At 47.8% G+C, this 15,709-nt stretch overlaps 1 protein-coding gene across 3 annotated transcripts in view; it reads right to left on the minus strand.

Annotated features, from left to right (window-relative positions):
• The window catches only part of PAN2 (poly(A) specific ribonuclease subunit PAN2), a 1,342,435-nt gene that overhangs the window by 753,453 nt on the left and 573,273 nt on the right, over positions 1 to 15,709 (minus strand). For all 3 annotated transcript variants that reach the window (XM_085600270.1, XM_085600271.1, XM_085600272.1), the window contains exon 2: positions 326 to 613. In XM_085600270.1, coding sequence (XP_085456396.1) covers positions 326 to 613 — 288 coding nt within the window. The remainder of the gene's footprint in view (positions 1 to 325; positions 614 to 15,709) is intronic.

Here is a 15,709-nt window from a genome sequence, read left to right on the forward strand (position 1 = left end):
TAAGCTCGCACTGTTGCTCCCTCCGCCTACACTTTAACCATTCCACGAATCATTCCACGAATCTTTTATCACAGCTGCTTCGCGCGCGCTATAAGTTCCATGCCAGAGGAACCTTCATTGTTGTTGCCTACTACTCTTCAGCTCTGTGAGTGGCTGAATCTCGCGCTGCTGTATCGTATTTGTGCGCAGGTGCACTGCTCTTGCTGTAACTGGTATGGCGCCTACTCTGGTGGAGATGTGTGCACGCACCGCGCGGTGGCTCGCTCACAATGCCGCTACCTGTGTCGTCATAAGTGTTCTGTGTGACAGACCAGCGCACACTTACCCCTTGATTACCGACCCACAGCAGCTCCTCGCGCATGTCGAAGTGGGAGGCTGACACGGGCACGCCTACCTCGGACACTGCGGTGTGCAGCTCCGAGTACATGCCTTCCAGCAGGTGCCCAGAGTCGGAGACTGGCATGGCATCCAGTGGCACCCCGTTCGGGTCCAGCTCCGCAGTCTGCAGCAGGCCGGGGTTGAGATGGGGGTCCAAGGCGCCATGGAGAGCCGAGCCATACTCTGCCAGGCCGGGGTCAAGTGCTTCAAAGTTCATGGTTCCATTGAAGTGGATCTTTGGAGGCGGAGAAGAAGCAAAAAGTGCATAGGTTGGAAATTCAAGTCAAACAATGACGGACATACACATCAACATATTGAAAATAAAATCGGGAGGCTAAATTTTACCCTTAAACTTTAATTGAAGGAGAGGCAATTTCAGGCGAAAGACTGCTAAAATAAAGTCGTTTTTAGCTTTAAAAATAGGGTCTTTCCCGCCGAAATCGTGTCTGTTGCTATGTGTAGTTGTCCTGCTAGACACGTTCTAGTGTTCAGTATGTACACGTTTACCAGCCCCTCATTTGAGGGCTGGTCATAACACCCACCCCACACCAACCAACACAGGCGTCACCAGTCAGGTCACCCTGCCAATAGGAGGCCAGTTCTAGTTAATACCACGATGTGTGTCATTTATAGTACTGCACCTGGGCATATAGGGCTCAAGGCACTACAGGCATGTCTGGATATGGTGAAAACAGAATTCATAGAAGTTGCTAGTGTGGTCTAGGATGGGGCATTTTCTATAAATGTCGTATGCAAATTTATGCATCTTGAGCTCACAACCTCTCAGAAGCAACACAGAATAGGAGGGCAGTGGGGACTCGAAGACCAACCAGAAGCAGACTGCTGCTGCCCTCTTCATGGTTTCCCAGGAGCCTAGGATATCGCGGTCAAAAACAAAACAAAGAGCCAAATATAGGACACAGGGCCTCATGTACAAAGAGTTTAAGTGCTTATAAATCCTCTAATTTGGTAATTTCGAGTGTTCACGAACGCTAAAACTCTTTTATAAGAACTATCCGTTTAATAACTCGGAAAAGATTTTCAGAATCATTACAAATTAGAAATCACTATTCAGAAGGGGCATGTTAAGGGTGCCCCTTCCAAATACGGATTCCTTATGGTCTGCATTAATGTTTTCCAAACGAAATCCGGGTACAAAACCAATATTTTTGCACCGGTACAAAAGAGGTCTCATTCACGAAGCGGTACGCAATGACCTTTTCCTCTTTGGGAATGTTCAAAAAACGTTTTTTAGAAGTAGTCAACAGTCCATGGGGCCACTACTTTCTAATTAAAAACAATGTTTGTAAAACATTTACATATATATGTTTTTTTTAAAGGCATCTTAGTCTTTTAGGAAAATGAGCTGCATAAAAAAAGAAAATGATTCATTGAAAAGCAATCACAGATTGTAGCCAATTACACTGGGTTGCTATTTTCATACACCCTCATGCATATTACTGAGGTAGGTAAAATTGTGACCCACTACGATTCTGTATTTAGTAGTTCACTGGCTACCAATTGACAAAAGGATACAGTTCGAGGCCCTTACCCTAGCTTTTAAGATTTTTAATTCCAAGGGTCATTCATATCTTAGGCGCTGTTTCAAACTCTCTCCAGGCCCGAACTCTTGGCTCTAACAATCTTAAACTGTTTCAAACACCTCGGATTTCTAAATCCAGAAGAGGAGGCCTCTCCTTTGCTTATATGACTACCAAACTCTGGAATGCCCTACCCTTGGCCTTAAGCTGCACATTCTAAGTGGCTTTCAGGAAGAGGATTAAAAAGTTCCTCTTCTTCTCAGTTTATTCTCCTGCAGATTGGACATATGAACCTGATGGACACACCTAAAGCCAGTGCCGAGACAACTTTTTAAGTAGCCGTGCGATTTATAAATGCATTGTATTCTATTTAGTGAACCAACCTGTTAGTATATAGGTTAGTTCACAAAAAGCAAATGCATTTGATAAAAGTCAGTGCGAAAATTGTAATTCCTAATCCTTTTAACACATATACTCTTCATACATGAGGCCCATTGTTCCTTTCAAAGATGGTGCAGGTATTCAGAAGTCCCTTTTCCATGACAGTCACACAGGAGCAGCACGTTGGGGTATTGAATTTATAGCGGATGGCTTGCCTTCCAACTGGACATACAATGAGACCGCAATACAGAAGGGTCCACAGAGCTGGAGCAATACAGGAACTAACAGGGGACAGAGCTAGAGCAATACAGAGGGTACTCTAAGTGGTGGCTGGCATCTATTGGGGGGCAGAAGGTAAATATTTATATCTAAAAACTTACCAGTACCAACGTCCTCCGTTCCAGACATCTTCTCAGGAACTGGATGCAGTGTGGGCACCAATCCTGGCGCTCATGAGAGCAGCGCCCTGACTGAAGGGAGCAACCTCACTCGGTGCTCACCAGTGCCCTGCACTTACTCTAACCCAACTGGGTATGAGATTTCAAATTACGTATGTCTGGCTAGCATTCGCAAGCCGGCCGGCCAAAGGGGCATGCACGCTTTGAAAAGTGTACAAACAGCCCACTCTCCTCCCTGCTGCTGTCATTCAGCAGTGGACCCGTCCTGATGCTCGCGTCATACCAAGAATGCTGGACAATAAAGAGTACAGGATAGAGAACTAGGCCAATACAGAGGATGCTGAAGGACAAAGGTAGGCTGGTGCAGAGGAAACTGAGGTACGGAGGTAAGACAATACAGACGACGTGGGAGACTGAGCTAGAGCTAATACAGATGAAACCTGGATACAGACACTCTGCTATTTAGTGGATCCTGGTAGCCAGGACAATACAGAAGATAACTGGAGACAGCAAAGGCCCTATAAGTGTAACTGAGTCAAAGCTAGAAAACAAAACAGAATAATTGAACACGGATCACAATACAGAGAATGACGGGCAGCATCTAGTACAATAAAGGGCCAACTGCATAACAAGGCCTACAGGGAGACAAAGTTAAAACGGAGTTTACCGAGAGACAGGCATGGATCTACATAAACAGGCTGAAAACCAGACTGAAAAAACATCTACTCAAACAGAGAAGGCGTAAATCTGACCTCTCGAATAACTCCCTACAGAAATGTTAACATGTTTCAAATTTCTAAATCAGGTTAACCTCACTTCCCCCATTTTGTACCACTGGGCAAATTTAGTATGGAGGGCAAATGATTGATGCATGTCAAAATTCTTGGAAGGAGAACTTTGTAAAGGGGAGACTTTGGCAGTGTTTGAAAATAGGTAATCTGGGAGTCTGTTTTTAGGTCTCGCCTGAGCCAGCGCACATGCGTTGCTCTGCGAGGCATTTAGTAAGGGCTTTTAACTCCAAAAAAAACGCACTTGACATTGGGCTTTGCATGCATCTTTCTAAGAAAGATAGCACGCAATTGGCCCAAGGCAGGTGCATGTCCCGCTTTCTCTGTTCTCTGGCCTAGGGTGCCCGGGAGCGAGCATCAGCGCCATCTGTTTCCAATTATTGCGCCCGTTAATTGGAAACAGATGGCGGTCTTCTCCTGCAGCGGTGGGCACAAGTGAGCTCGCGCGCACCACTTCCGGGCTTGTTCTTCGTTGTCAGGTATGAGAGCAACTTTCAAAACAAGTTGAGGCCAGGGAGTGCGCTGTACAGAAATAATGCTTTTACATGAATCTGCGTTACAACAAACAAATGATGGACGGAATGCTGACAATGCATACATTCTCCCCCAGTCAAGAGATCTGGGTTAAATCCATCGTTCTTTTGCCCACTACACCACCTCAGTTTAGACATGGCCATATGCAAATCAGTCTTGACCCTGTGCCTCATGGGAACAGTCCAGCCCGAACTGCCAAGCCATGTCTTCCCTGGACCGGAATCAAGCATCCTAGGACCGGTTTCTGGCTATCAGCCGTCATCAGCCAGGATAGCTTGACTCCAGTGGCGTAGTGAGCACGGGTCCCACGTCTGGGAATACCCATCCCACTTAATGCGAAAAGCGTTACAACAAACAAATGATGGACGGAATGCTGACAATGCATACATTCTCCCCCAGTCAAGAGATCTGGGTTAAATCCATCGTTCTTTTGCCCACTACACCACCCCAGTTTAGACATGGCCATATGCAAATCAGTCTTGACCCTGTGCCTCATGGGAACAGTCCAGCCCGAACTGCCAAGCCATGTCTTCCCTGGACCGGAATCAAGCATCCTAGGACCGGTTTCTGGCTATCAGCCGTCATCAGCCAGGATAGCTTGACTCCAGTGGCGTAGTGAGCACGGGTCCCACGTCTGGGAATACCCATCCCACTTAGGGCGAAAAGCGTTACAACAAACAAATGATGGACGGAATGCTGACAATGCATACATTCTCCCCCAGTCAAGAGATCTGGGTTAAATCCATCGTTCTTTTGCCCACTACACCACCCCAGTTTAGACATGGCCATATGCAAATCAATCTTGACCCTGTGCCTTATGGGAACAGTCCAGCCCGAACTGCCAAGCCATGTCTTCCCTGAACCGGAATCAAGCATCCTAGGACCGGTTTCTGGCTATCAGCCGTCATCAGCCAGGATAGCTTGACTCCAGTGGCGTATTGAGCACGGGTCCCACGTCTGGGAATACCCATCCCACTTGATTACGGTCCAGGGAAGACATGGCTTGGCAGTTCGGGCTGGACTGTTCCCATGAGGCACAGGGTCAAGACTGATTTGCATATGGCCATGTCTAAGCTGGGGTGGTGTAGTGGGCAAAAGAACGATGGATTTAACCCAGATCTCTTGACTGGGGGAGAATGTCTGCATTGTCAGCATTCCGTCCATCAATTGTTTGTTGTAACGCTTTTCGCCCTAAGTGGGATGGGTATTCCCAGACGTGGGACCCGTGCTCACTACGCCACTGGAGTAAAGCTATCCTGGCTGATGACGGCTGATAGCCAGAAACCGGTCCTAGGATGCTTGATTCCGGTCCAGGGAAGACATGGCTTGGCAGTTCGGGCTGGACTGTTCCCATGAGGCACAGGGTCAAGACTGATTTGCATATGGCCATGTCTAAGCTGGGGTGGTGTAGTGGGCAAAAGAACGATGGATTTAACCCAGATCTCTTGACTGGGGGAGAATGTCTGCATTGTCAGCATTCCGTCCATCAATTGTTTGTTGTAACACTTTTCGCCCTAAGTGGGATGGGTATTCCCAGACGTGGGACCCGTGCTCACTACGCCACTGGAGTCAAGCTATCCTGGCTGATAGCCAGAAACCGGTCCTAGGATGCTTGATTCCGGTCCAGGGAAGACATGGCTTGGCAGTTCGGGCTGGACTGTTCCCATGAGGCACAGGGTCAAGACTGATTTGCATATGGCCATGTCTAAGCTGGGGTGGTGTAGTGGGCAAAAGAACGATGGATTTAACCCAGATCTCTTGACTGGGGGAGAATGTCTGCATTGTCAGCATTCCGTCCATCAATTGTTTGTTGTAACGCTTTTCGCCCTAAGTGGGATGGGTATTCCCAGACGTGGGACCCGTGCTCACTACGCCACTGGAGTCAAGCTATCCTGGCTGATGACGGCTGATAGCCAGAAACCGGTCCTAGGATGCTTGATTCCGGTCCAGGGAAGACATGGCTTGGCAGTTCGGGCTGGACTGTTCCCATGAGGCACAGGGTCAAGACTGATTTGCATATGGCCATGTCTAAGCTGGGGTGGTGTAGTGGGCAAAAGAACGATGGATTTAACCCAGATCTCTTTACTGGGGGAGAATATCTGCATTGTCAGCATTCCGTCCATCAATTGTTTGTTGTAACGCTTTTCGCCCTAAGTGGGATGGGTATTCCCAGACGTGGGACCCGTGCTCACTACGCCACTGGAGTAAAGCTATCCTGGCTGATGACGGCTGATAGCCAGAAACCGGTCCTAGGATGCTTGATTCCGGTCCAGGGAAAACATGGCTTGGCAGTTCGGGCTGGACTGTTCCCATGAGGCACAGGGTCAAGACTGATTTGCATATGGCCATGTCTAAGCTGGGGTGGTGTAGTGGGCAAAAGAACGATGGATTTAACCCAGATCTCTTGACTGGGGGAGAATGTCTGCATTGTCAGCATTCCGTCCATCAATTGTTTGTTGTAACGCTTTTCGCCCTAAGTGGGATGGGTATTCCCAGACGTGGGACCCGTGCTCACTACGCCACTGGAGTCAAGCTATCCTGGCTGATGACGGCTGATAGCCAGAAACCGGTCCTAGGATGCTTGATTCCGGTCCAGGGAAGACATGGCTTGGCAGTTCGGGCTGGACTGTTCCCATGAGGCACAGGGTCAAGACTGATTTGCATATGGCCATGTCTAAGCTGGGGTGGTGTAGTGGGCAAAAGAACTATGGATTTAACCCAGATCTCTTGACTGGGGGAGAATGTCTGCATTGTCAGCATTCCGTCCATCAATTGTTTGTTGTAACGCTTTTCGCCCTAAGTGGGATGGGTATTCCCAGACGTGGGACCCGTGCTCACTACGCCACTGGAGTCAAGCTATCCTGGCTGATGACGGCTGATAGCCAGAAACCGGTCCTAGGATGCTTGATTCCGGTCCAGGGAAGACATGGCTTGGCAGTTCGGGCTGGACTGTTCCCATGAGGCACAGGGTCAAGACTGATTTGCATATAGCCATGTCTAAGCTGGGGTGGTGTAGTGGGCAAAAGAACGATGGATTTAACCCAGATCTCTTGACTGGGGGAGAATGTCTGCATTGTCAGCATTCCGTCCATCAATTGTTTGTTGTAACGCTTTACACGAATCTGAGCACGGGAGCATATCCAGTACTTTTTTCATGTTTGACACCAGGGCCGGGAGCACGCAAGTGTTACGGTGGTGTGTGTTTATACTAGATTACAGGCAATTTTACATCAGTATAACGGCATGTTTGCACGGACAAACTGGTCACAAAATGTTACTTCTATGATCAATCTAAGTGTTGCAGCATTCACCTGACCTCAGTGTAACAGTGTGCAGTGCATCACTCTGCACGTGATCTGTTCTAGCTTCACTTGACAGGTAAAAGCGGATGCATAAATGCATCACTGTGTTCCGACAGGCTGAGTGCGTGTGTGAATCGCTGTACTCTGACAGATAGCAGTGAACGGATGTGCGCATCTCTGTGTTCAGACGGGTAAAGATGCAAGTCTGTGACCCCCCGCCCCTCCCCTCAAACAGATTGTTAATTCCTAACAGCTGCCCTATTCCAAGGCAGATGCAGTCTACAAATAGGTACTCTGAATAGTGAGTACCAGTACTTCTGTATTTCCATTCAAAACGCTGTCTAACCCTCATCGCTGTCTAAATAAGACCTCCACTGACTTCTCTTCCCCATTGCCATTTAGAGATTAGACCACCCGGGGACACGTCACCCAATGAACAGTGCTGCTGTACCCAAGACACCAGAGAACTACCCAGTTGCCACCGACTGCTGCAACATCTGATAACAAGCATTTGCAATGCAATAGGTCTCGCATTTATGAGAGTTTTAGCTATTGGCATTGTAAATGACAATGCCTTTTTGTGAGAAAGGGGCTCTGTATATACTGTTCCCAAATAGGTACAGGGTGTATAGAGTCCACAGTCCCCAGAGGTTTGGCAGAGGCTAAAGTTAGATATAACCTTACTCTCTAAAGTGGTAGCTTGGTCGAGCAGGAAGGCAGTATCAGAGGACAGTGTAAAGCATTTGTTGCACACACTCAGCCAGCAAATGGTCTCACACACTCAATAACTGAACTCTAGGCCAATGGTTTATATATAAAAAAAATATGCTTGTTTTATTTTGAACCAACAACAGGTATTAAAATATACTTTCTCAGAATGAGATGCTTCATATAAATACTTTTGCAATATGCAATTGACTTTTGTAGAAAGTTACAAGTGGTTGCAATAGGCAACACAATTCTAAACACAATAATGCATTGAGCTCAATGGAAATGTCAAGTTATTTGCCACAGACTACTTTTAGGATTACTTTTGGAATTCCAGGACTGGATCCTAGATTCAGTCCTGGGTCAGTACTTGGAATCAAGTGATAAAAGTCTACTTAATTCCTGTGATGATTTTTAGACAATATTTTGCCATTTTAAAAGTTGACACTTAGAAAATATTTCATAGAAAACAGTCAATGATTCCCTATGGGAGAAAATTCAAGTTGCAGGTATAGTATGTTCTTGTTACTTTTGTAATCCAGTACTGGGTGCCTAGACTCAGTACTGGGACCTTTATCCAAAACAGGTAAGTAATTACGTTTTCAGATATTATATGATGTTTAAAGAATATTTAAAGATTGCAGAAATTGACACTTATAAGAAATTTACACAAGAAACAGTCAATTCAGAGTCAGTGCTGGGCACCAAGATCCAGCACTGGGAGCTCACCTAAGAGCAGGTGAGTATTTTCGTTACTCGGCTGATTTTTGGTGAATATTTTAAGTTTTGAAAAGTCCACACTTAGAAGAAATTTCAGGAAAAGCCAGTCAATGTTACCCTATAGAGAAAATTGAGTTATCAGTTTAACGGTAAGTACTCGACTGCCAGAGTTAAGGTGCTGGGCATAGACTCAGGGGTCTCCCAGGGTCAGGTAGGTACAGTTGGTTCACCCTCAGCGGCACAAGGGCGGCCAGGTGCAAAGAGAGTTAGGCCCAATGTTATCCTATGAGAGGTAGGGGGGCCTTGGTTGGTGGCTGCTGACTAGCAGGCCACGCGGCTGTGGGAGATGGGCTCCTGGTCACTTACTCAGGGCAAGTGGGGAAGTAGGTAGGTGTAGAGGTTACACTGCCAGGACCATTCAGCGGCTGGGTGCAGGGTGCTTTTGAGCCTTCGGGCGCTCAATTGATTTCAATGGGAAATCTCCGGTTTAGAAAAAGACTGCAAACTCGGGGACGAGGATTCTTCAGGTGCCACCACCCCTTCGAGAGGTAAGTTGGGTAGTTGGAGGATAGGTAGATACCCCGGGATTGGGCACAGGGGGCTGCGGGGCGCCGGCTGCAGGGGTGCCTTTTGGTGTCGGGAAATCTTACCCTCTGTTGATGGCGGTTGGGGGGGGGCACCTGGTTCTGAGGCTGCAGGCTTCTTCAGGAGTGTCGAGGGAGGTCCTTGAGTGCCGGACTCAGGGTCACAGTCGTGCTGGGTTCACGGTTCCGGGCTGCTGCCAGGGATTAGAAGTAGATTTTGAGTAGAGCCTCTACTCATGGGAGTCCCAGGGGATTAGAGTCAAAAGGTAGCCAGGTCCTCCGGGGTTTGTGAGGTTGCTGGCCACAAGAGATGCTGGGTTGGAGCAGGAGCATGTTCGAGGGTCGACAGGCCGGTAGGGCTGGGGCCAAAGCAGTTGATGTCTTCCTCTTCTTAGCAGCTGCAGGGCAGGTCTTCTTTCTTCTAGCTCTTCTTCGGATCTTGGAATCTGGAATCTGGGGAAGGAAGGTTCAGGGTGCCCCTAAATACTAGATTTAGGGGCGTTACAGGTAGGTGAAGGGCAGGGACCAATGGGTCCCTCTCCTGGGGTGGGTACACCCCCTATCCTGCCTCTCTTCTGTGGTAGGGGGGCAGTAGCCTAGTCCTGATAGGGTAGGGCTTCCCATCTTTAAGATGGCGAGAGCCCGAAGATGTGCTTCACCTCGCCTCCCCCACGTGAGGGGTGGGGTTGGCAGGCTGGCACAACCCCTGTCCTTATTTGGGGTTTCCGGCCAAGCTTCCCGCCAGAGTGGGGGGTTGCAGTGGCCTGGGGAAGCTCACAGAGGCGGCATGCCTTTGAATCTTCCCCCTGCCCATCCTGGGGGAGGAGATTTAGCACCTCGCCCAGGATGTGCATTGTTGCAGACCCAGGAGAGCAGGTGCTCTCCTACCCAGGGGTCCAGGAACATGTCTGCTCTGTGGCAGCCTAGGAAGCCTCAGAACAGACGTGGATTGTAGGTTAGGTTTTAGGGGGCATCTCTAAAATGCCCTCTGGGGTGCTTGGTACATTAAATCCCACACTGGCATCAGTGTGGGTTTAATGTGCTCAGTCTTCAGTGTTGCCATTATGGTGCTGTGGAGTTTGTGTTTGACGAGCTCTCAGCACCATGTACTCTTAAATGGCAGCACTGCACTTACAGTGCCAAGGAATGGACCTGGGTACTGTAGGGGCACAGGGCTCCTGCTCCTGTGTCCACACCATTGGCATAGGGCACCCAGCTAGAGGGGTGGCTGATGTATGCCATGGCAGTGTAGGTGATGGGCATGGCACACAGGGATGTGTGCCATGTCGACTCTTTGTTTTGTCTTGCACCCAGACACCTTGCCTGCAAGGGCAGTGTGTGTGTGTGTAAGGGTACAGGGCCTCTAAGGATGGCACAATGAATGCTGCAGCCCTTAGAGGCCTTCCCTGGCCACAAGGCCCTGGGTACCTAGGGTACCATTTACCAGGGGCTGACATGTGGCCAGGGTTTGCCAATTTGTGTTTTGTGTTATCAGGGAAGGAACATAGGCCCTGGACACCTGATTGGCAGGAGTCCAGGGTACACTCAGTAAAAGTACATTCAGCAATTCAGCAAAAAGTGAGGGCATACCATGCAAGAAAGATGGCACTATCTCACATTTTTATTTGTGTGTTGTTTTTAAAACAGATAAATAAAAAGGTATTGTCATTTACAATGCCAATAACTTAAACTCTCGCAAAAACCTAAAATTTGTTGGTAAGTGTATATATACCGCGGCTCCCCCGACCACGCCATTCCTTACTGGTGCTGATACCTCCATAGGCAAGGGCGTCACCACTAAATGGAAAGAAAAGGAAGGAAACAGAATTTGGATGAGTGAACAGGGAGTGCTTAAGGAGCAAAATTATATTTTGCCTGAAGCAATTTAAAATAAACAGATTATAATCTGTGAGGAGAAATGTTTGTTTTCTGGGATAATATGGGATGCGAGAGTTAACCACCCATGTGCTTCGAAGCATCAGATAGCCGCACGCTCTTTGTTCTGCAGGGAAAGCCCTGCTAGGCTGGTGCACCTACATGACACCCTGTTTTCATATAACGCTTCATACCGCACTTTCGCCGTTTCTGCAGCACTACGGGTGGATAATTACTACAGACGTGGTAAATCCTGTTCTCATGCCGGAATTGAGAGTGTCCGCTTCCTATTTGCACTAGTTACAAACTCACTGCTGAGATAAAAGGATCATCCTCTTTACATTTTGGTGCAGAAAGTCACCGACGTTCTCACACATTGAGGCAAACTCGTAACGGGCGTTAGTTCTGGCATTAAATAAACTGAAAACACCTCTGTATGGATACAGTTAACGTCTCAAACACCGGGCGTAGTGAAGACATTCGTGATTTGAATAGCAGTTGTCTTTATTTTCCAGTGTTATGATCCTCAATTTACCGGATCTTGATGGAAACTGCAGATTACAACGGCTTGGTGGGAAGACAGCCTCGCAGAGTGGGCGGAGCCTAAGGGAGACAGGGCGTGCACCAACCCCACTTCCAAAGAAGCCCGACAGAAAACCAACGACTATAGATCTCGGAAGCGAGCCAGGGCCGTTTCTAGGTGTTTTGCCGCCCTAGGCGAGAATTGAAAAATGCCGCCCCCTCCCTTTTACTACCACTCTCTCCCCCTGTCATTCAGGCTAGACGAATTAATGCATTGGATATAAAAGAACTTGTATTCAAATGTTTCCCTCCTTTTGCGCCCTAGGCGGCCGCCTAGTCTTGCCTAATGGTAGAAACGGCCCTGAAGCGAGCAGCTGCGCTGCATCGCAGGCGAGAACTAAAAAGCCTGAAACAAAAACACCCAACAGCCAAGAAACCATACCTGGGTAGGGAGAAACGGGCAAATGACTGTAAAAAGTTAGAGTAAGACAGAACAACATGGAGGCGATAGAGGAGCTGTGAGAAAAGTGCTGGCAGCAGGACATAAGACGGTACACGAGGTATGAAGTCGCAGCTCTGATGGGGCATACCTCATTAATAGGACAGCATCTGAGGAGCAGAACGAGAGCACAGCTCTGCAGGGGCATCCTTCATTAGAGAATCTGGGAAGCAGAGCGAGGTCACAGCTCAACTTGGGCATCTCACTAGGTAAGCATTGGCAATACCAATAGGTCTTACTTTTTGGATCAGTTAGCTTTGGAGATGCAGTGCAATATTGAGAAAGCAAAGGGCTTTCTGCTGATACTGTGCAACATCGGGAAAATTAAACAGAAGAAACCGCAATGAAGCAACAACTGTCATTTCACTAGTATACACGTTCCTAATGATGTATGCCCGCGCATGATGGGGACAATTTTCTTGTCTTTTATATTTACCAATAGAAGACAACAGACACTATTTGAAACTGAAAATATAACAAGCACATAAAAAGCTATAGATGTTGTCAATGTAAATGTCTTTTAGCTAAGGATTTCTCACTGGCTCCTATTTTGAAAATGTGTGCTACAAACAGGGTATGAAAAAATCCTTACACTGGGTGGTATTTATCACACTGGACACATTCTAATTCAGTGGAGTTGTATTTTATTTGGTGCAATAAATATCACACCAATTAATGAAGGCCTGCGTTGTATAACAGACCATTCAATGTCACTTCCTGCAAGGTCACCTGGTCAAAGGTTATCTGAGGTCACTGACTCAAAGACCATGTAATGGTCACTTCCTATGATGTGGCTGTGCTAAAAAATCTGCTGGTGTGGCTTTCATTCTCCAAGCTGCTCTGAAATGTTGATATTCAGGTTATATGCAATGTTCTGTAGGAGGTATAATGACCCTCAATAGCTAATTTATGATTGTTAAAATGTTAGAAATGGGATTTCGTGTTGGCTGAGGTATGCATCCAGGCCAGACACGAACCACCACCCTAGTCAGTGTAAGAAACACACTAAAATAATCTGTGCTCACCCTCTGGTAGCTTAGCACAGAGTAGGTAGCTTAGCACAGAGTAGTCAGGCTTATCTAGAGATTTTTCTACAATTGTCCTCACTGGGAACCAAACACCTCATTGTAGCACTTGACTCTCACAGGATAGTGAAGCAGAGAAGTCCATGGCCTACTCAAAGGAGGTGGTGTGGGCTAGTAATCAATAACTGGCACATAATACCCAATAATGGATTGTCTAGTCAGTACTTTTTCTTTAGAAAAAGAAGTACATTACACACACACCAAAATACTACGGAATCATTTACAAATAAGTACATTGGCAGATGGAACATACCATTGATGACACTGGGTAATCACTGGTGACACCCCTATGCGGAGGTCACCCAAACATCTCAAGTGAGTTCAATCATTTGTTTTGTAACTCACACATTACTTTTGCAGATATCATTATCACTATTGCGATAGTCAATAAAACACTTGAAATTGTTATGGTAACCCCATAAAGCATTTTTATGGAATAAACCTTGTGTTTGTGTATTCTTTCAAGGGTTTGATATCAAAGCTGAAATTGTAAAAACAGCCACTAGAGTGCATCACGTTGAAAAAGCTTTGCATTGCAACCATAAAGTCGGCCCCTAGAGGGCATATCAATATTACATGTGTGCATTTTCAGATCTTCCACGTCCGTTTAACATTAGAGTATTACTGGTCCACATGCAAGAAGCCCTGATAATCATGCTTCCGAAGCCTGGAAGGGACCCTGCTGACCCAGGTTCATACGACCGCTGTCCATGTGTCAGGAATCCCCTCCCGCACATGGATTCCCTCCCACGATGCCACTTTCGTGAACCTGGTGCGCTTGGAGGAGAGCGGACTACAACTCCCAGAATGCCCTCCGGCAACAATTGCCTCATGGAACTCAAGAGTTCTGGTTACATAACACCAAGGGTAACGCCTAGTTTTCATGTTATACAACGCCGAGAGTACTACTTAAGGAGAAGATCACTGGGACTCGGCGTCGGATATTCTGATCTTTGCCGGAGTACCTGGTTGAGGTACACGGACCCGTTGGAGAGTGGAGCGGCGGAAGGAACATTCTAAGGAGCGGAGGAGAGGTGCTGGCGTGTGCTTCCTGCCCGTGTCCTGTCCCGTTCTGAGAGCCGTATTCAACGTCATTGGGCACAAGTACCGTTGGTAGAGCCGAAGCTCCCAACGGCCTGACAATTTGGAGAAATCGAGGTTGGTGCGAGCCGAAGCTCCCAACCCTCGTTACTTGGGTGAACACACGCTTAGAGCTAAGACGCTATCCAGGAGGTGTTTCTGCGTCTTAGCCATCGACACTCGTAGGAGAACTGGGATAGGTAGAGCGGCTGCTCCCATCCATTCTCTGCACCACCTTGGGTATCATCACTTAAACCCGGATACAAGAGACGCACACTAGGAGGTGTTCCCAGCGTCTTTGTGTTGTGGCAGTACTCTGGGGGAAACTGGTAGAGCGGCTGTTCCCAGGTGGTAGAGAGCCCGGCCGGGTGACTCCCACGTGCCACCCGTATATTCCACAACCATGGAACTACCCTTCACAGCGGTCGAGTGGCATTGTCGGCCACTGCTTAGCACTGTGCCCTCCGTTGGAGCATACCGGGACCGGTGTGCATGCGGAGGACGGTTAGAAGAGCTGGGAATGGGTATCGTACTTTAACTGGTGATTCCAGTACCGGTATTCTTTGTTGTCTGTAGTTGTTTATCTGTTTATTAAATCCTCCTTAACCTCCCTTTCTCTGGTCCGTTGTCTGTTTGTCCCAACCCCGAGAAAGCCAGGACGTTACACCATGCTTCATGCAGACATTCAAATACTTGTGTAAGTCCTTACATTGCGGTTGAGCCATGTGGTAACCCACCTGGTCCATAGTGGCCAATATGGCTTCATGCCTGGGAGGAGTACCCATATGAACTTGCAGCGCTCTCCCATGTGATGCATGAAACCCAGAGCAGAGAGATGCGGGCGGCGTTGATCGCCTTGGATATTGAGAAGGTAGTGTGATACCCTGTCCTGAGACTACCTCTGGGAAGTGTTGAGCCCGAGTCCAAGATTTCCGTCAATCGTATGCCTTTTATACACGACATCCAGTCGAGGGAGCACACTGGACAGGTGGCTATCAACGCATTCAATATTGAAAAGGGTACCTGACAGAACTGCCCACTGTCCCAGCTTTTTTTTCACTCACCATGGAGCCATTGGCGATACATCAGAGGGCCAAGCTTATGGACCATGGTGAGTGGGTGACATGACCCATGTTGTGTCAATGTATGCCGACGACACTCTGGGCTATGTGGCTGACCCGAAGCATGCGGTATCCTGCCTCATGCACCTTATGGTTGCTTTCGGTTTGGTTTGTGTCAGGCCTTCATGTCAACCATCACAAGACCATGCTTTTTCCCCTGGCATCCTTGGCTGGGATTGATGCGTCCAACCTA

The sequence above is a fragment of the Triturus cristatus genome, chromosome 4_2 (genome assembly GCF_964204655.1).
Source record: "Triturus cristatus chromosome 4_2, aTriCri1.1, whole genome shotgun sequence".
NCBI classification, from domain to species: Eukaryota; Metazoa; Chordata; class Amphibia; order Caudata; family Salamandridae; genus Triturus; species Triturus cristatus.